The 22432-nt window shown below is 40.7% G+C and overlaps 1 protein-coding gene and 1 long non-coding RNA gene across 8 annotated transcripts in view; one reads left to right on the top strand and one right to left on the bottom strand.

Moving 5' to 3' along the window:
* The window catches only part of LOC134357394 (uncharacterized), an 81895-nt gene extending 72762 nt beyond the window's left edge, over positions 1-9133 (top strand). For all 3 annotated transcript variants that reach the window (XR_010020617.1, XR_010020618.1, XR_010020616.1), the window contains one exon: positions 9042-9133. This is a non-coding gene — a long non-coding RNA (uncharacterized LOC134357394). The remainder of the gene's footprint in view (positions 1-9041) is intronic.
* syk (spleen tyrosine kinase) overlaps positions 8759-22432 on the bottom strand; it is a 132417-nt gene continuing 118743 nt past the window's right edge. For all 5 annotated transcript variants that reach the window (XM_063068928.1, XM_063068931.1, XM_063068929.1 and 2 more), the window contains 2 exons: positions 17217-17329; positions 8759-11265 (listed from right to left, as the gene is read on the bottom strand). In XM_063068928.1, the coding sequence (XP_062924998.1) occupies positions 11190-11265; positions 17217-17329 (189 nt within the window). In that variant the 3' untranslated portion in view covers positions 8759-11189. The remainder of the gene's footprint in view (positions 11266-17216; positions 17330-22432) is intronic.

Genomic DNA, 22432 nt, shown 5'->3' with positions numbered 1-22432 from the left:
TTACTGGAAAGCAGCTGGTTGGATCTACAGAATGGTTTTAGAAAGAAACAGAAAACCCCTAAGCTTTCATGATGGGGAATGGATGTGTAGAGGACAAGGTGTCCATGGTGAAGATGAGGTGGTGGGGGCCAGGAAATTAGAAGTTTTTAAAACAGTGGAGAGTATACATGTAGATGGGAAGGGACTGGACAGGGTGGGGGGGGGCAGGTGAAAGATAGAGTCAAAGTATGAGGAGATGAATTCAATGCCAGACAGCTGCTCACTGGGTAGTTCTGTTTGTGAATCTTTGGTAGGAGTTAGAACTGGTCATCATGGGCTGTAGACTGCAGAGGGGAGACTTCCAGAGGTGATGAAGCCATAACAGTACAAAGACAGAGAGCTAATGATCATCAATAGGCCCATGATGTAAGGGAAGGTACGAGGAGGAGTCTGGGAGTTGCCATCTGGTCATGGCAAGGTCGAGGTCAGTTTGCCAGATCAAAATGGTGTCGCCCTCGCCTGTGGGGTTGATGATGAAGTTGGAAATGGTACAGAGTGAGCAGATCGCTACACATTTGGAGGGGTGAGTTTGGAGTGGGTGGGGGAGTGCAGAAGTCAAGACGGTTGATGTTGAATTAACCAAACATGGAATATTACAGAACAGTGCGGGCTTTTTGGCCCACATTGTTGAAGCAGTTGGAGATGAAAAGACTAGAAGAGGGTAATAGGCTGAAGTTAAGTTGATTGTCATATGTAAAAGTACATGTATGCACAATGCAATGAAAAGTGTACCTCCTCAGCTCCACAATCACGTAGCTTTAGACATGCAATACTCACAAGAAAAACATAAACATAAACAACACAAAATGGCCACTAAAGAACACAAATAGAACAAAACAAATTTCATTGTAATGCAAAGTCATTGCAGTGCGAAAGGGTGTTCAGGGGCAAGAGGAGCACTGGAGATGGGAGAAATGGTTATCAGTGGGAGAGGGGGTGGGCTAAGGACTCATTACCAAACAACAAGGCATGGAGGTGGAGTGCTTAAAAATCACAGGAGGGTGGGTCTGAAACTTTTGAAGGTATGGGCGAAAGAGTACAACGTTAGTGCCCTTGCTGTGGAAAGGCTGCACAATATCAGAGAGGATGGTAAAGTCATGGTGGGGGTTGGTGCTGGGGTCGGGTGCCAGGTCAGAAGACGGGGGCAGTGGAGTCAGGGCACAGGTGCCTGAGAGATGTGATAGTGGGAAGGGGGCTCAGAGGAGATGGGAGAATGATAGATTGGGTTCTTGTGGATGGACAGGAGAGTTTGGCAAGGTCGGTAGAAAGGAAGAAGTGGTGTCAAGGGTTTCAGCCTGAAGCATTGTCAAGATAAATAACTTAGAATCTTGGACTAAGAAGAGCTCAAAGGAAGCAATGGCACTTTGTGAGTTCAATATCAGTTAAATTAAGGAACCCAGAACTTTTATTTGTATTAACGAGCAGGAAGCTATCAGAGTATTGCAGAATCTACCTGGTTTTTCAGCACCCATTAAGTCTGAGCATTCACTGTTTCAAAGACTATATGTACAGTGTTGTTTGACTATCTGCTTCCTGAGTTGAAACAAATCTCCATGAGAGTGGCAGAGAGACCTGTGGAGAGCCTATAAGGAGGGAGAGGGAGGGATAAGGGGGAGGAGGAAGGCAGAGAGGGGAAAGGGGGAGTGAAGGGGTGGCAAGTGGGGTAGAGGGGAAGGAGAGTGGGGTAGGGGAGGAGGGAGAGGGCAGGGTAGAGGTGAGAGGGAGAGGAGAGAGAGGGAAAGAGGAGAGGTGGGTAGTGATGTGTGTAGTGCAGGAGATAGAGAAAGGGAAGGTAGAAACAGCTTCTGTAAGGTTATTTAGAATCATATGAAGGGTGATTGGCAGATGGAACCAAATGCAAAAGGCTTGGGAAGGGTGGACCAAGGGAAAAGAATCACAGGTCACGGGTGGGTGTTGGGCAGTTGGTAATGAAGCTAGGTAACTGGAAGTTGTGGGAATGGAATGGAAGGAGTACTTAGGTGGACGAGTGGATGTGTGGGTACCTGAAATTGGAGATATCAATGTTCATAGCATTGAATTGTTGGCTACCCAAGTAGAATATGAGGAATTGTTCTCCTATTTCAAATTTGGCCTCACCATAGCAGTGCATAAAGTCAGAGATAGATGGGATGGTGTATAAATAGACAGGGAAGTTGAAAAGACATGGCACCATAAGCTCAAGAAGATCACAGTGGCCAGAATACAGATATTGCACAAAACCGTCTCTACTTGCTCTTGCTGACATAGAGAAGGTTATATTGAAAGCATAGAGTGGAATTAATGAGGTTGGAGGGGTGCACATGAATCTATACCTCATTTCAATGTGTTGGTTAGGTCCTGGGTGGTGATGGGGCCGGAGATATAATTATTAATCCTCCTACATCTGCAGGGGAAAATGCCAGGGCATGGGGAGGGGTGAGTGGACAGGGATGGGCAGACCAGGGAATCACAGAGTAAGTGCTCTGACTGGGAAACTTCCAGTAAGCTTTTCAGTTTTTCTGTGGAATAGATTGAAGATGATTCAAAACCTATTTTTTTTCAAGGAGCCAGAATAATTCTAGGAAAGAACTACCCACACTATATGACTTGATAGTTCCTTGACCTGGTGAGGCATAGAATCATCCTGCTTTGGAAGATAATAGTGAGTAATAAATAATGTATGCTCCTACAGTTTTAATTTTCATGCCCTTTTATGAGGGAATATGGTTTACTAGTTTCCTGGTAGTAGCTAGGTACTTGCTGCGTCACAATAACTTTCTGCATGCACTGAACCGCTTGCAAGAGCCAACATTAATACACAAAGTGGCTCTCTTAACATTTACATAATAATATTCAAACAAATACTATTTTTAAATCCATAAGGATTATCCTTGAGTGGAAAATCCTACAAAAAGTAGTGGATATGACTCGGTCTGCCATGGGTAAAGCCCTGTCCACCATTGAGCACATCTATACAGAGTGCTATCACAGGGAAGCTGGACCCCTACCACTCAGCCCATGCTCTCTTCTTGCTGCTACCATCAGGATGAAGGTACAGGAACCTCAGGACTTGCAGCACCAGGTTCAGTGAAAGTTATTACCCCTCAAACATCAGACTCTTGAACCAGAGGGGATAACTTCACTCAACTTCACTTGCTCTATTACTGAACTATTCCCACAACCTATGGACTCACTTCCAAAGACTCTTTATCTCATGTTCTCGATATTTATTGTTTATTTGTTTATTGATTTATTATTATTTTCTCCTTTGCATTTGTGTAGTTTGTTGTCTTTTGCACATTAGTTGGTTACCTGTTGGGTACGGCCTTTAGTTATTCTATTGTTTCTTGGTTTTACTGCATAAGCCCGCAAGAAAACAAATCTCATGGTTGTGTATGGTGATATACATGTACTTTGATAATAAACTTATTTTGAACTTTGAATGCCACCAAATTGCCAACATCAGCAATGCAAATATCTTGCATTTTCCAAGTGATCTTCAGTGTCTTTCATTATGTGGAGTCAATTACATTGCTTTGTCTGTTGACTAGTTTGGAACTACTTAATAGAAAGTAACCGATAACTAATACAAACAAAAAAATTAATACCATTAAGACTGAAAACCTAAGGGCAAGTTTATAAAATTACGCAGTCACTCATTTGCTAAGAATATTAGTCAGGAATTTGGGTATGAGATATAAGATCGATATAAAATCTACGGAGCAGAATGTTGAGTCCATCTGGGTAGAGATTGTGACGAGAATACACATAAATTAAGATGTTTGCTGGCCTGGGCTAGCAACAGAGGCATCAGCAGTTGGTCTGCCACCTGTCCTCAGGGGAAGGAGAGATAAGGAACAGTGAAGCAGCATCTGGAGATGTGTAATGAAGGGACGGGAGAGAGAGATGTCTAGAGCGGCTCCCCCTTTGAACTCTGAACTGTTTGAAGTGATGGACAGGCGATATCCCAGCAGGGGGATAAAAAGGGACAGGTTCGCTAAGGCAGGACACACACGACACCCGAGGTAACGAGACCCTGGAAGCGGTGCGCCTCTCACGAGTCGGTGGAAAGTACCGGACCATAAACGCACAGGGTGGAAAGGTACGATCAGCGGGAACCCGGTGTATGTCCACCCTCGCTTGGGTGCCGGGTTCACTGCAGAGGATCGACCGCATCTGGAGGAGGGGTCACAGTCGGTGACCTCAGGTGACATCACAAAGGACCCACCCGAAAGCTGCTTGTGAGCAATATCGCTGGTCTGTGAGTGGAAGCCGTTTTGAATGATCAGTCGTTCCCGTTCTCTCTCTCCCTTCCCCGACGTTGTCCATCGCCATGGCAATGATTACTGCGAATTGAACTAAATAGGACTGAACTTTGTGTCACTTTGAAATTGGTCATTTACCCCTAGACAACGATAGAGCTTGATTGATGCTGTTATCTTAATTCTGTGCACATGTGTGTTTATCATTGCTGAACTGTTGCATTTATTATCCTTTCGATTACTGTGTTGCTTGTTTCTTTAATAAAACTTTCTTAGTTCTAGTAATCCAGACTCCAACTGAGTGATCCATTTCTGCTGGTTTGGCAACCCAGTTACGGGGTACGTAACAAGATTAAGAATAGTAAAGGGAAAAAAATCACTGGTGGGAGTTGTCCATAGGCCACCTAATAAAAATATTGCAGTGGCAGAGGCGATTAACCAAGAAATAACTGAGGCTTGTAAGAACGGAGTGGCAGTTGTCATAGGGGATGTTAACTTCCACATAGATTGGGTGAATCAGGTTGGTCAAGGAAGTCTTGAGGAGGACTTCATAGAATGCATCAGTGATGGCTTTCTTGAGCAGCATGTTAGTGAATCTTCAAGGGAAAATGCTATCTTAGATCTAGTCCTGTGCAATGAGACAGGTAAGATTAACGATCTTGTAGTCAGGGATCCTCTTGGAAAGAGTAATCATAGTATGATTGAATTTTGCATTCAGATGCAGGATGAAATAGTTAGATCTAAAACTAGTGTATTATGCTTCAACAAGGGAGACTACAACAGGATGAGGGAGGAGTTGGCTAATGTGGATTGGGAGCACAGGCTATTTGGTAGGACAGTTGAGGAACAGTGGAATACTTTCAAAGAGATTTTTCACAAGGCTCAACAAAAGTATATTCCAGTCAAAAGTAAGGACAGTAAGTGTGGGGAGAGCCAGCCTTGGATAACTAAGGACATAAAAGATAGTATCAAATTAAAAGCTCATGTGTACAAAGTCGCAAAGAGTAGTGGGAGACTGGAGGATTGGGAAAACTTTAAAAAGCAGCTAAGAACAACTAAATAAGAAATAAGGAAAGGGAAGATAGAGTATGAAAGTAAATTAGCACAAAATATAAAAACAGATAGCAAAAGTTTTTATAAATATACAATGTGGAAGAAGCAGGTGGCTAAAGTCAATTTTAATCCCTTGGAAGACGAGAAGGGAAATTGATATTGGGTGATAAGGAAATGGCTGAGGCATTGAACGACTACTTTACATCGGTCTTCACAGTGGAGGACACATCTAATATGCCAAAGAAGGATGTTATGGACAAATTGGGAGGTAAGGACCTCGATAAAATCACTGTCACTAATGAGATAGTGATGAGCAAACTACAGCGCCTGAAGGTAGATAAGTCCCCTGGTCCTGATGGGATGCATCCCAGTGTGCTGAAGGAATTGGAGGAGGTTATAGTAGACGTGTTGGTAATCATTTATCAAAATTCTCTAGACTCTCGGTAAGTTCCGGTGGATTGGAAAACAGCAAATGTCACGTCACTTTTTAGAAAAGGATGTAGGCAAAAGACTGGCAACTATAGGCCAGTTAGCTTAACATCTGTAGTCGGGAAAATGCTTGAAGCTGTCATTAAGGAAGAAATAGCAAAACATTTAGAAAGGAGTGGTTCCATCATACAGGTGCAGCATGGATTCAGAAAGGGCAGGTCTTGTTTGACAAACTTATTGGAGTTCTTTGAGGACATAATGAGTGCAGTGGATAGAGGGGAACGGGTAGATGTCGTATACTTGGATTTCCAGAAGGCGTTCGATAAGCTGCCGCACAAGAGACTTATAAACAAAGATATAGATGCATAGAGTCGGAGGAAGTGTATTGGCATGGATAGTGGATTGGTTAACCAATAGAAGGCAGAGAGTTGGTATAAATAGGTGTTTCTCTGGTTGGCAGTCGGTGGTGAATGGGATGCCACAGGGATCAGTGCAGGGCCCGCAGTTGTTTACCATTTACATTGATGATTTGGAAGAGGGGACTGAGTGTAGCGTAGCAAAATTTTCTGATGACACTAAATGAGTGGAAAAGCAAATTGTACAGAGAATGTGGAGAGTCTGCAGAGGGATATAGATAGGTTAAGTGAGTGGGCCAAGGTCTGGCAGATGGAATACAACGTTGGTAAATGTGAGATCATCCACTTTGAAAGGAATAATAGAAGAGCAGATTATTATTTAAATGGTGAAAGATTGCAGCATGCTGTTGTGCAGAGGGACTTGGGAGTGCTTGATCATGAATAGCAAAAAGTTGGCTTGCAGGTACAACAGGTTATTAAGAAGGCAAATGGAATGTTGGTCTTCATTGCTAGAGGGATCGAATTCAAGAGCAGGGAGGTCATGCTGCAACTATACAGGGTACTGGTGAGGCTGCACCTGGAGTACTGTGTGCATTTCTGGTCTCCATACTTGAGGAAGGATATACTGGCTTTGGAGGCAGTGCAGAGGAGGTTCACCAGGTTGATTCCAGAGATGAAGGGGTTAACCTATGAGGAGAGATTGAGTCAGCTGGGACTGTACTCTCCGGAATTCAGAAGAATGAGGTGGGATCTTATAGAAACATACAAAATTTTGAAAGGGATACATAAAATAGAAGTTGGAAAGATGTTTCCATTGGTCGGTGTGACTAGAACTAGGGGACATTGCCTCAAGATTCAGGAGAGATTTAGGATGGAGATGAGGAGAAACTGTTTTTCCCAGAGAGTGGTGAATCTGTGGAATTCTCTGCCCAGGGAAGCAGTTGAGGCTTCTTCACTAACTACATTTAAGATGCAGTTAGATAGATTTTAACATAGTAGGGGATTTAAGAGTTATGGGGAAAAGGCAGGTAGATGGAGCTGAGTTTACGGACAGATCAGCCATGATCTTATTGAATGGCAGAGCAAGCTCGATGGGCCAGATGGCCTACTCCTGCTCCTATTCCTTATGTTCTTATGTCCCTACGTAATTAACATTAATGCTTCATGTTTAAATGATAACTTGGCTCTTCTGTAGACAAGGTGCCAGATTCAATATTCAATGTTTCCCTAAAACATGTCCACGTTTGACATTAATGTCTGTTATGGAATTGATCATTACACTAGGCCCTTTTCCAAGTTTTAAGCTTGTTAAAACTTAGCAAATAATTGATGATGGAGATTAGAAAAGGATACACATGTAAATAATAGGAACTGCTATCATTTTCTTACTGATAACAACCAATGTGGAACAGGGGTATTTATCTGCATTTTATAGAGAAAATAGTGTAACCTGTTAAAGGAGGATTTAACTTTGGATTTGAACTAATCTACTATAATGGGAAAGTCAGAAACAAATAGAGAATTGCTGGAAAAATTCAGCAGGCCAGACAACATCTGTGAAAAGAAAAACTCTCTCTGAAACCCTCCATAGAACTGAAACCTTAACTGAACTGTGGTTAACTGGTTGACCAAAGGTCTCAGAACTGAAATGTTAACTGTTTCTTTAGGATGGTGGTAAATGTTGGTAGCTCAGTTTGAGGCGTTTGATGCTGTATTGTTCGCCGAGTTTGGCAATTGGCTTGCAGACGTTTCCTCACCAGTAGAGGTGACCTTCTCAGTGCGCAGTTTTTTGAGTTTCTCTCAGGGACTGCTCCTGTTCGTTTGCTTCGGTCCTGATTGGCTACCACATCAGTTGACCTTTGAATTCTATTGGCTCGCAGTCCTTTGGCTCTTAGGGGCTCAGATATGGCATTTATTTCGATATGTTTGTTTATGGAGTTATCAGAAGAGTACCATGCTTCTAAAAGTTCTCATGGTTCTTTCAAGTTTGCCTGTGCTAGAAACTTTGTGGCGTCCCAGCTGAAGTGGTGTCCTTCTCAGTTTTCACGTATCTGTTTCTTTTTCCACATACGGTATGTCGCCTGGCGAGCTGAGTGTTTCCAGAATTTTCTGTTGATATTTTATACTTTAATTATAGATCTGACTTGTATAAAGATTTTCTGGATTTGACCCATATTTTGTGGTACAGAAATAGTCCATAAATATTGGTTCACAGAAAGGAAACTGATGCATACTAATGCTCTCTAATTGTGATTAAAATTTACTGGATGTACTCCCTCTGAATTTTGTCTGCTCTTTGATAGTTTTGTCCACATCTTTTAATATACACTTATGGGTGAGAATGAATCAGAGTATGTGGGAATGGCATTACTATTAACTAGCTTTGGGCTGTCGTCATGGTCTTACATTGTACTCTACTTTTAATTTTTTTTTACAATTATGGCCCTTTTGGCTCAGTTTGCAAATTCTTGACAGTACAATTCCATAACTCATGACCACAAAGCAGCAGGTAATTTCAATTGATCCAGGCAGGAGCCAGACTGAAAGAGCTCTACATTTCCTTAACCATTAAATTTGTTACCTTACCACTCTACTTATAGGCTTTGATCTTGAACTTCAGACCAACTTTGGTCATGTTAACAGATTCAGTATTATCTCTAGCTTTAAGAAGGCACAACTTTAATGAAAACACTTAGTACATCTTTTCTATCTTTCGTAATTACGCATCACAATGACATAAATTGTAGGAAGGCACATCATTATTACATTAACTTAATGTCTGCAATTTTGTCTGTGACTGGGACAGAAATCACTTTGTATTGAAGAGAATTCTTCTTATAATATCCATGTGATCATCTGTGACTCTCCTGAGCAAGCTTCCTTTATTAATACTGGGTTTTCTTTCTTGCCTCTCCCATGCCAGGTGGCAAGACACATTGAGTCCCAATGATCTAACCTTCATGAATCTTGAAACATTTGAGCTTGTGTTTTGAAAGCAGAATCTTCCATTTGGTGAGTTATTGGTCAAGTGGATACACAAAAATTTTAGTGATTCAGTAATATCATACAGTAATATTAAGTTGTTTCAATGTGATAGCAATGTTAATTACAGGTAGATGTAACCTGCCTGATCTAACAAGGTTGCAGGTAGAATCTCAATATGATAGGCTCTGTTGTATTTTAACTGTAGTCAGATAAACGGATCTCTTATTCAAACTTCAACTAAAAATTTGTAGTTTAAAATGTGATCATGACTTTCACATTCTTAGTTCTCAGTGCATTTTGTGTATATTCCCATCAATTTTAAGTTCTGGGCTAAACTTTGAGTTGCTGGCATGCTGGAAGTCGAAAGTGATGGGGGCAAAACATGCACAGACGTCTCACACACACACACAAACATACACGAACACACACAACCGCAGCACACACCCTCGGAAGAGGAATAGTGGGCAGAGTGTGCCGCTTGGACTCACAAATCTGCCTCACCATTCAAGACCATCATGGCTGATCTGCACCAGGTTCATCTTATCTTCTCTGCCAATTCCCCAAGGGCCTCAATTCCCCACTGTTTCAAAACTGTGTCCACCACCTCTTCAAATACTCCTAGAGATCCAGCTGCCGCAGTCCACCCAGGTGTACAGATCTAGAGATGCACCATGCACTGTGTGAAAGAAAATGATATATTTGTTCAGGTTTTCTGACCAACTACATTGAGTGATAAAGGAAGTACGAGTAAATTTCAACTTGACTATTGAATAGATGTTGAAGACTTGGGGGTTCAAAGTTCCAAATTCAGTAGAAAAATCTGCTCAAGAGGTTAAACAGAGCAGGAAAGGTGACTAATTGCCCCTTCAGCTACATCCTGATGTGTATTTGTTTCTAAGCACCTAATTCTGCCCTTTTAGACAATTCTAGCACATCACTCTTAACATGAGCTCTCCATTCGTCTTGAAGGTTCAACCACCCCACCCCTTCCCCCCTCCCCGGTATTTTTTTCACCTTCTGCATATCCCCATTTCTTCAGCCACCATGGACATTCGCTTCCTTAGTTATAGAATGTCACATCTCTTTCTTATTGGCCTCTTTTGAAAAGTTCTCTATCCATCCATTCATTCACCCAAAACAACACATTCCATGAATAGGGTCTTTCAAGGCAGCAGCCAAAAAGGCTACCATAAATACCGTAGTATTTAAAGAGGTAATTGCCTGGCAGTCATTTAGCTCTTTGTATGTGAGTTTCAAGTAGCTTGGAAAATCATTTGGTCCCATAGTTAAACTTACTAACCCATCTTAAGTATCTGTCTGGACACATGACAAATGTATTAAGATGAGAAACTCGGCCCTCCAGTGGTGCTACATATGCAGAGTCTTACACGGTCAGGTTGGATGTAGGAACGGAATGGAAGCAGCTTTTAATACAGTTAACTATTACATTCCTCTGCATCTGTTTCCAAAACCACGTAATCATGTGACTTACAACTCAAACCACTTGCCTCTTTCTAAATCACAGACAGAAAATTTAAACTGCATTGCTTTGCATATAAATACCTGAATATTTGTTTAATATTTAACTGACTCAAGAGTGACAGTGTTTTGTGCTGCCTTTTACCATGGTAAATATAAATCAAGAAGTACCTTATCATTAAATTTTACGAGTTTTGAATTCTTGGAAACACTGAAGCAGTGCAGATATGGCAAAATTAAACTTAAGCCAATGTTTCTATTGTAAGATCCCTATTACCAATGAAGCTACTGTTCTTTAGAAAAATAGTTGATGGAGGATTCAGCATAGGCTATGTAGGGTCAATTCCTTAAATACCGTGAATGTCACACAACCAGCTGAACGATAAAGGGTAAATTGATAGAATCCTGAAATAAACAGTTTGCTCTTTGAGGTCTTCATCTCCCAGGTGGAAATAAAGCTTTTTGTTCTTTCTACATTTATTTCATATATATTGCATTGGGGCAGTTTCATTTTTATCACTGAGTATAACTTGCTTATAAACAGCATGGCAAATACAAATATTATCAAATTCTATCTAAAGAATCTGCAAGATTCTTATTAAGTATTCTACTCCTTTGAAATGGTGTAGTAGAATTCACGCAGCTTGTGTTCCACAGTAACAAATCCTGGCCGTTCATTTGCTCTGGAGAGACAAAATAGAAATGCAAAATAACTTACAACTTGCAGTAGGTTAACCTAGCAACATAATGCTCACTTTCTTTATATAGCGTTCCCAGATGCAGGTTCTCTCCTGCTATTGACAGACTGAATAGATGAAAGATGTTATCAAAATAAAATTCTCAGCATATTACAACTTCTATCCAGCAGTAAAGGATGAGGCAATCCCAACAATGCAAAACCTTGCGAGATGTCTTGCTGATGCTCCTGCATTTAGCCTAATGTCTCCCTCCTACATTAAAGAAGCTATTTCAACTTCTTTTTGAATAGCATGCATAATGTGAATTTTTAGAAATCAAGAAGCAAAGCTAAAGGTAGAATCTGTATTTGAAATACACTTTGTATACTAAATAAGAACAGAAGCTATTTTTTACCATTTGGAAATGGGTTGGAGAGGTTAATGGATGTCAAAGGACCTGATGTAAATATTGTGAAAAGACTTGCATTAATACAGCATCTTCCACAATCTCAAGGTGTCCTGATATGCTGTTTAGCCAATGAAGTACTTTTTTGAACTGATCCAGGAAAAATGCCAAAAACTTTCATTCTCCAGATTCAATTACTTGTTGTAGTGATGGTGTATGGAAGATTAGAATCATCAAGGGGAGAACTGTCCACTCTTTTCCAAAATTTGCCATAGGATTTTCTATGTACACTTGAAAGGACTTAGATTTCATAGTTCATCTTAAGGTCAGCACCTTTGACAATGCAGCATTTGTTCAGTTTTAGGATAAATTTTGTGCCCAATTCTCTGGAGTGGGATTTGAACACACAATCTTTAGCCTCATAGAAAACAAATATATTAATGAATCTCTGGTGATCACAGAATGTTGCAAAGCTCCATCAATTGTTTTACAGGTGTCAGAGGGCAATGATCTGGGAGTAGCCGATTACAAGCACGTGAAATCTGATTTTCTTGGTGTCATGTCTTTCACTGCTTTGGTCTTCATCTTTTAGTTACTTCTTATACTGCATGGAGAAAGATCTTTCGGCTCCTATGTGTTCATGCAGATCAAGACGTTCATTCAAGCAAATTCCATTTCCCAGCACTTGGCCCGTATTCCCATGAAACACTTGTTGGCTGTGCACCTGATGACAAGTTTCTAATCTTACTAGCTCTTCCTTCAGTTAGTCCTGACGAAAGGTCTCGGCCCGAAACGTCGACTGTACCTCTTCCTAGAGATGCTGCCTGGCCTGCTGCGTTCACCAGCAACTTTGATGTGTGTTGCTTGAATTTCCAACATCTGCAGAGTTCCTCGTGTGAACTTTTCCCTGTAACTCAGTCCTTTGAGTTCTGGCAACATCCTTGTAAATCTCTTTTTCCGCACACTTTCCAGTTTGATCATTGTTTCCAATCACTGATACCAAAACTGAACACAATACTCCAGCTGTGGCCTCACCAATGCTTTGTTACATTGCAACATAACCAAACAGCTTCTATATTCAATGCCAAGGCTGTTGAAGGCCAACATGCCAAAAGGTTTTTTAATGCCCTGCCTATCTGAGACTCCCCTTTAAGGAAACTATGCACTTGTACTCCAAAGTCCCTCTGTTCTACATCAGTACCTATATTACTGCCTACATACAAAGTCAGGAACTAAAAGGGCGAGTATGGTGGGACTAATGTTTTGAGCTGAATATATTTCAATGCAAAGAATATTGTAGGGAAGGCGGATGAGCTTGGGGTATGGATCAGCACATGGAATAATGTCATTGTTGCCATAAGTGGTTACAGGAAGGGCAGGACTGGCAGCTCAGTGCTCCAGGGTTCCCTTGTTTTAGATGTGATAGAGTGGGAGGGATTAAAGAGGGAGGAGTGACATTACTAGTCAGGGAAAATATCATGGCAGGGTTCAGCCAGGACAGACTGGACAGCTCATCTAGTGAGGCTTTATGGGTAGACCTGAGATATAAGGAAGGCATGACCACGTTAATGGGAGTATATTATAGACCACCCAAAAGTCCATGGGATTCAGAGGATTTGTAGAGAGATTGCAGACTGTTGTAAGAAACATAAGGTTGTGATTTTAATTTTCCACATATTGACTGGGACTCCCATACTGTAAACGGGCTGGATCTGAAAGAGTTTGTTAAATGCATTCAGGAAAATTTCCTTTACCAGTACATAGAAGTCCTAACTAGAGACAGTGTGATACTAGATCTTCTATCTGGAACTGGGACAGGGCAGGTGACTGGAGTTTGTGTAGAGGAACACTTTGTATCTAGTGATCATAATGCCATTAGCTTCGAGGTAATTATGGGAAAGGATAGGCCTGAGCCTCGGGTTGAGATTCTAAATTGGAGAAAGGCCAATTTTGATGGTATCAGAAAGGAACTGGCAAGTGTGGATTGGGACAGGTTGTTTTCTGACAAAAGTATATTTGGTAAGTGGATGCCTTCAAAAGTGAAATTTTGAGAGTACTGAGTTTGTATGTTCCTGACAGAATAAAAGGCAAGGATAGCAGGTTTAAGGGGACTTTGTATTTTGCGAAACATTGAGGCCCTGATTAAGAAAAAAGAAGGAGGGGCACAGCAGATATAGACAGGCAAAGACAAATGAGGTACTCGAGGAATATAAGAAATGCAAAAGAACACTTAAAAAGGAATTCAGGAGGGCTAAAAGAAGACATGAGGTTGCTTGAGCAGAGAAAGTGAAGGAGAATCCAAAGGCAACTACAGAAATATTAAGAGCAAAAGGATAGCAAGGGACAATATTGATCCTCTGGAAGATTAGATTGTAATTTATGTGTGGAGCTGAAAGAGATGGGGGAGATCTTAAATGGATTTTTTGCCTCCGTACTTGCTCAGGAGATGAACACAGAGTCCACAGATGTGAGGCAATGCAGCAGCAAGGTCGTGGACCATGTGCAGATTACGTAGGAGGATGTGATTGTTCTCTTGAGGCAAATTAGGGTGGATAAGTCTCCAGGGCCTGACAATATGTTCCCTCAGACCTGGTGGAAGGATAGTGCAGAAATTGCAGGGACCCTAGCAGAGATATTTAAAACATCTTCAGCCATGGTGATGTGCCAGAAGATTGGAGGATAGCTAATCTTGTTCCATTGTTTAGGAAAGGTAATAAAGCAGGAAATTATAGACCAGTGAGCCTGACATCAGTAGTGGGAAAGTTATTGGATGGTATTCTAAGGGACAGGATACATACCTATTTGGATAGACAGGACTGATTAGGGATAGTCTACATGGCTTTGTGTGTGGTAAGTCATGTCTAACTAATCTTAGAGTTTTTCGAGTAAGTTACCAGGAAAGTTAATGAAGGCAAGGCCGTGGATGTTGTTGGCATGGACTTTAACAAGATCCCAGATGGGAGGTTGGTCAAGAATGTTCAGTCACTTGGCATTCAAGGTGAGGTAATAAATTGGATTAGACATTAGCTTCACGTGAGAAGCCAGAGAGTAGTTGTAGATGGTTGCATCTCTGACTGGAGGCCTGTGACTAGTGCAGTGAAGCAGGGATTGGTGCTGGGTCCACTGATGTTTGTCATCTACATCAATGATTTGGATGATATTGTGGTAAACTGGATCAGCAGATTGGTGGATAGCACCAAGTCTGGAACTATAGTAGACAGTGAAGAAGGCTATCAAAGCTTGCAGTCGGATTTGGACCAGGTTGGAAAAGTGGGCTGAAAAATGATAGATGGAATTTAATGCAAACAGGTATGAGGTGTTGCACTTTGGGAGGACTAATCAGGTTAGATCTTACACAGTGAGTGATAGGGCACTGAGGGATATGGGAATACAGATCCATAATTCCTTGTAAGTGGTGTCACAGGTAGATAGGGTCGTAAAGAAATCTTTTGACATATTAGCCTTCATAAATCAATGTACTGAGTATAGGAGTTGGGATGTTATGTTGAAATTATATAACGCGTCAGTGAGGCCTAAATTGGAGTATTGTGTCCAGTTTTGGTCACCTACCTACAGGAAAAGTGTAAATAAGTTTGCAAAGAAAATTTTCAAGGATGTTGCCAGACTTGAAGAACTGAGATATATGGAAAGGTGAATAGGTTGGTACTTTATTCCCTACCATGTAAAAGATTGCAGGGAGTTTTGATTGAGATATACAAAATTATGAGGGGTATTATGAGGGTAACTACAAGCAGGCTTTTTCCATTGATGTTAGCTGAGATGACAACTAGAGGTCATAGGTTAAGGCTGACAGGTGAAATGCTAAAGCGGAACATGAGCAGGAACGTCTTCACTCAGAGGGTGATGCAAGTGTGGAACAAGCTGCCAGTGTAAGTGGTGAATGCAGATTCAAATGCAACATTTATGAGAAATTTGGAAAGGTACATGGATGGGAGGGGTATGGAGGGATATGTTCTGGGTACAGATTAATGGTTTGGCATAAACTACATGAGGTGAATGGCCTGTTTCTGTGTTGTGGTGTTCTGTGGCTATATGACTCCACCTTTCCACTCAGTGTATAAGTTCAACCTTGATTGTCCTTGCAAAGTGTGTCACTTTCCACTTAACTGAAGTTAATTCCATTTGCCATTTCTCCGGCCACCTGCACAGCTGATTAAGATGCCACTGCAGTTCTTGATACCCCTCTTTACTGACTATGAAACCACCTATGTTAGTGTCACCTGCAAGCTTCATAACTATTCCTCATATATTCTCATTCAAATCATTAATATTGCTGATGAATAAAAATGGACCCACCAATAATGACTAGCCACAGCATTAGTCACAGGCCTCCCGTCTGAGAGGCATCCTTCCACCATCACACTCCGTTCCCTGCCATCAGACAATTTTATATCCAGTTTGCTAGCTCTCCTTAGATGCCATGCGACCTAAACTTCCAGAGTAGCCTGCTATGTGAACTCTTGTTGAAATCTATATTGACTACATCTACTACCCCTCTCATGAACTATCCTCATCACTTTACAAAAAAACTCAATCAAATTCATAAGATCTCCCACATACAACATCTTGATGGCTACCCCAGATGAAACAAATCTAAGGATATTTTATCCCTCATAATGCTTTCCAGCAACTTCCCTAATACAGATGTTAAGCAAACAGGTCTAAAATTACCTGGCCCATCCTTGCAGTCCTCCTTAAATAAAGGTACATTTTCTATCCTCCAGTCTTTAGGCGCCTTCCCAAAGGGTAGCGAGATTGCAAGATCTCAGCAAGGGCTCCTGTATTTTCTTCTCTAGCCTCCCATAGTGTTCTTGGATATACAAGTATCTCAGTGAAGGCTCTGCATTTTCTTATCTAGTTTCCCATCACGTTATTTGATATTCCTCAACCAGGCAGGTCGATTTGTTTACTTTCATACACCTCAACACATGCAATACCACTTGCTTTTTCACATGGGAGACAGTGAGGGGAAAGCTGCTCAGGAAAGCACTGAAATAATTAACTCTAGGTCTAACAAAGGATAAATTTCTGCCTACATGAACACGACTTCCCTCTATATAGTTTATTTCATAATAACCTGCACTGGGTATTTTGGGTAATAAGCCACTAAGTCACTTTGATCACACAATGAAGTCACTTGGTACATTAATTTTTGTAGCTACAGCTCATCTCGCTGGTATGAACTGAGAAACGCAGCAGGGTACTGCTGAGTCTTTTTAATTTTCCCCTCAGCTTTTAGTTTTCTGTTCTGGGCCCTTCCCCTTACAAAGTGGGTTATTGATTACTCAATAAATTAATAACCTACTTCTGTAACCCTTAACCTACACCTTAGGTCTGTGCCATGTACAGTAATAACTCTAGAAGGTATATTTTCCTATAAATGGAATCAGAAGATAATGGAAAATCATTTCATAATTCATAATCAGCAATATCCAAGATAAGCAGAGGGCAGAGGGTGTAAAATAACTCATGTAATGTAGGGCCTCTGTTTTGCTACAGATCCAGCTGAAAAAGGGGGGAAAATACTCACTTGTACGTCCAGCATTCTTGCATCAATTCAAACATTTCAACAGGACATCTGGCTGGTATTTCCAATCGCAGGCCTGCTTCGATCATTTGTACAACTTCTTGGCCCTTCATTCCCTGTGCAGATAAGTTCAGGCTCTTTTAAGACATTTTGCAGTCAAATATAATGAATAATGGACAACATCTTACAGCATTTAATTTTAGATATGCAAAATGGCCATAACATGTGATGCCAGGTAGAGAGTTCATGTTCTATTATTACAGGTCAAAGGTTCACAATCCTGGCTAATCAGCATTTGGGGTATTATTATAAACCCTTCACACCATTACCGGAATGACTTATAAAACCTGGGCTAATTCCCCCTCGCCACCACACCTTTGCTGTCACACACCATTCTCCACATGTTCAGCAAATGATTGGCATGGTGTGCTCGAAGTGCACTACATCAGCCAAGGATTTAGCTTGTTTGAATTTGTTGTTTCAGACCACTTGAACCACAACACAGGCCTTGAGAAAAACTCTTCCCCTTCAGAATCTCTTAAAAATTCTTCCCTTCTCTTTAAAACTTACGCCGCCTTATTTCTCAAACACCAGTCATCAGGTAAATTTCCCTACCTACTCTTTGTCGCTTATAATTTTATATACCTCTGTTATCAGATCAGTCCTCACCCTCCTTTGCTCCAGCGAAACCAGGGCCAGCCTATGCAATGTCTCCCCATAACTAATGTCCTCTAATTTGGGTGACATCATGGTCAATGTCCACTGCACTCTCTCCAGGGTCATCACATCCTTCCTAAAATGCAGCAATCAATTCGAACACAGTCTAACCAGTTCCAACATAATCTCCCATCATTTATATATCATGCCCTGATCTATCAAGGAAAACATGCCTTCTCCTTTCTTTACCGTCCTATCTACATGTGTTGATACTTTCAGGGAACAATGAACCTCAATCCCAATGTTCTTGTGTTCATCAGCACTACTTAGTGCCCTACTATTTACCGAATGTGGACCACCCCCCCCGCGCAATGTTTGACTTGCCAAACTGTATAACCTCACACTTGTCTAAGCTAAATTCCATCTGCCAACACTCCACCCATCTTTCCACCTAACCTGTATCCTGCAGTAGCTCCAACATTTTGTCTCATCTACAAGCTTACTAATACAAAACTCATAAATTTACATCCAAGTCATTAAAATATATCACAAGCAACAAAAGTTCCAGCACTGATTCCTGTAGTACACCACTTGTCACAGAGTTACAATCAGATAAAATATCCTGCCACCATTATCCTCTGCCTCCCATCATCAAGCTAATTTAAAATCCAATTAGCCAGCTTGCCTTGGAAATCAAGTTCAAATTTATTGCCATCTGACTCTACATATATACAACCAAACAAAACAAAGTTCCTCCTAAACATTGGAAACAACGTTCCTCATATACTTAAACCTTCTGTACTAACCACTGTGCAGGACCTTGTCAAATGATTCAGGAGGTTCACATAGATGATGTCTACTAACTTGCCTCCATCAATCTTCTTAGTTGTCTCCTCAAAAAACACAAAACTGGTGAAACATGGGTGTCTCCAATACAAAGCAGTGTTGACTACCCTTGATCAGACCCTGTCTTTCAAAATGTACATAGATCCCATTCCTTCGAATTTTCACCAGTACAGTGGATTCCGGTTATACATCTGACCAATATATTTAGGCCAATTAGGCAGCTGCCCCAAATTAACCAAAGTATCATGGAAATAGTTAAAAAGGTATAAAAAGGACAAATTACCATTTAACATGGTAAAAAAAAATTATGCATTTAAATGAAATAAAGATCAAATTGGAACACTACCAATAGTACTGCAGTACTATTAAACTGTGTATTAGTTCCCAACAGTTATGGACGGAGGAGTTCATCCAATGTACGCTGCTGTGTTCTTTTGATTGACTGTAAAGAACAAGATCAGCACAGACAACTAGAGCTGATAATGGACTGCATTTATACAACACTTTCATGACTGCATCCTCCATAGCTTCATTTTCATTGTAACATTCAAGATGGCTCCTGATATCTTCATAGTTCCTAACTTGTTGAAGTAGTGAAATAATTTCATTCTCACTCCAAGCCATCTCTAGCATCTCCAAGACTGAATGCTTGAAACCACAGTGAACAAAACAGTTCTGAATTGTCTTATTGCTTATTTCTCACCAACTGTCAGTAACAAAAATCACTGCTTTTTGAATACAAACACACGCAACTAACACTATTTAAAACCTGTTCACTCTAAGCATGGTATAGTGTCTAACAGCCACACAACATGCACATGACTGAAGCTAGTTCCTGTCCTAATGAAGTGGCGTAGTGTCCCAAATAAACAAAATGAATCCCAGTTATTTTCTCAATTTGTTTTTGTTCTTGAAGTTACCTTAAATAAGCTGCTTCTCCGATTAACCATAAACCACTGTATTTTCCCTATCACTAGCACAAGGATTATTGTGCTGTGGTTATTTGGCTTAACCCTGCTGCCCTTAAACATAAAAATAACCTTGGAACCTTCAGGTAATTATTAATTTCTTTAGTCTTTGCAGACTTTGCTGGATTCTTTTTCCAGGTTGCACAGAAAATTAGCTGATCTGAGGGAAACAGCAGGGATTTGTTAACAATAGATCTTGCTGGTTTATTTTATGAGATCAATACCACGTTGGTTAGAAGACCAACCTGGAAGTTGTATAAATGTACAGTTCAAAAATATGAGCTGCTTCAAAAATGTTAAAGGACACAGAAATAATGTTAATTTTGTGATGTGAGTTGATAATTGATAATTGGAGATGGAAGACAGACTGCAAGGGTAAAGGTCATCTTCTGCAGGTGATAAAATATGGTAAAATATGTTCCCCAGGAACAGATGGTGGGGCTTTACGTCCTTCACAATATATATTCTCACTTGCCCGAAGGAGTGGGGAACTGCATGGGAGAAATTAGTTACACTATTGATCCAGACAGCTTCCAGCCAGAAACGAAGATAACTTCAGTGATGCCTGATCTGTGGATTGAAGCTGTTACAGTGTTGGTTTTAATGAGTAACGGTAGCCACCAGAACAGTACTTGGGGGTGGGGTGTCTGCAATCTTTCTGATATTTCTCCAGTAAGATTTAGCTTTGCCAACCCAGTAAGAGATTCCTCACAAAATTCACCACTAATGTAGGATGTTTCTCAGCTCTGCAGAAGACATCACCAACTGATTGTTTACATTACTTCTGTGTTTTCACTATTTACAATTTTACGTGAGAATTATAATGGTGTGAGAAAGAAAACATTGATACAAAATTATCTTAAAGAAAGGACATTAATAATTAATATTTAACACTACTAAATAATGCTCGATAGTTTCTATATTTGAATAGATAAAACATTGTGGGATTTAGGTAAAGATAATGCCAATCTATTTTCTAAAAATTTTTATTAGACCATTTGAGAACCAGGCAGAGAAACTGACAAAAAAAAACTTGAGTATTAGGATGGAGCTCAACTTCCTAGGCTCTTTGTACACACTCCGTAAGTATACAAATTCTCAAATAAGGCTGAAGAATTTCCCTTGATTTCAGTTTAGTTTGGAGAGGCAACTCGAAGTCCAACACACTCAAATGAAGCCTGATGTAGAGCCTGGAACCTGGCAGAGTCAGAGGAGTTCCCATTATGCTGCCTGGCAGACATGTGGGTAGAATAACCTCCCCACTGTAAATTTTCCTTAGTGTGTGGATCTGTGGTAGAATCAGGGGTGGGGGGGGCATCGATGGGAAGCTCGGGCCATCAGAGTTCAGAAATCAAATCTGATACCTTCTGCTAGGAACTTATATATCCTCCCTGTAAACACGAGTTTCCTCCGGTTTCCTCCCACAGGAAGACATAGTGGTTAGTAGATTAATTGCTCAGTGTAAATTGTCCTGTGATTAGGCTAGGGTTAAATAGTTTAGTTGCTGGGTGATGCAGTTTATTAGGCCGGAAGGGCCTGCCCATGCCATACCTCTAAATAAATAAATATATTGGATTAGTGTAACTGTATGCCCGATGATTGGTGTGGACTTGTTCTCTTGAAAGGCTGCTTACGTTTTGTATGACTTCAGACTCTAGAAAGGTAAGTCTACTCGTCTCGCAAATGGTGGGACTCCGATAGGTGCTCATGTTTAGATTATAATCTGGACCCTGTAGACAGTTTTATTTTCTACGTTTAGCATTGCGGGGAATGTAGGAGGTGAAAAGATGCACTTGTGCCAAGCCATGTACAACCATAAGGCTTCTGGGAGGCAGAAAGGCCTAATGCCAACCCAGCTCAGCCACTGACACTGTAGGTTAACAGTCACAGAGCACAGAACATAGAAGAATACAGACCAGAAACAGGTCCTTTGGCCCACAATACTTGTGCTGACCAAGAAGACAATTAAAAGACTATTAGAAGACTATTCCCATTTGCCTGCACATGGTCTATGTCCTTGCATTCCCTGGCTGTTCAGGTTTCTATCTAAATTCCTTTCAATTGTTGCTATAGTAATGTCCTACTGGTGTGAACACATCACATTGTCTTTTTGTATCGTATGATTTACTGAAGCTACGAAAGTGGAATGTAATTGAGCAAAATGCATGCATCTTTTATCTAGATTTGAAAGTAACTATTTTATTGTATTGAATTGTAGAAACGAGTGGACACCCATCAATTGAAGAATACAGTTAAGAAGGGTGTGCTTAATGGGATAGCCTGTGCCTTTGGACTTGATTGGGATTTTTCAATTGAAGATGCTCTTAACTAAAATTTACATTGTAGTCCAAATTAGTGTTTACCCATGAAACTCCTCTTACCCTTTATAGCCATCAACAACAAAAACAACAATGTGCTAGATATTGCCTTTAAGATAACAAAATAATCAATCAAGATGCGACCAAACCTGGAGAAGGCAGCTGACCATAAGCTTGACTAAAAAGCAAAGCCTTATTGAACATCTGCTAGGAAGAAAAGGCAGACTGAGATAGATAGGGAGACTTCCATTAAACTTCATAAACCTCATTTAAGTCTCATGTTTATCTAGCTTACCTATAACTGTGTTGACACTGCTCATCTTAATCACTGATAATATTCATGAGATCGACACTTGAACTACTCACTAGGTAGAGCTAGCTGGGTCTACAATTTTTAATTTGCTTAGCAATACAGTGTGGAGTAGATCCT

Source organism: Mobula hypostoma, chromosome 16 (genome assembly GCF_963921235.1).
Source record: "Mobula hypostoma chromosome 16, sMobHyp1.1, whole genome shotgun sequence".
Classification (NCBI taxonomy): Eukaryota; Metazoa; Chordata; class Chondrichthyes; order Myliobatiformes; family Myliobatidae; genus Mobula; species Mobula hypostoma.
This window is presented reverse-complemented; position numbering and strand designations above follow the sequence as displayed.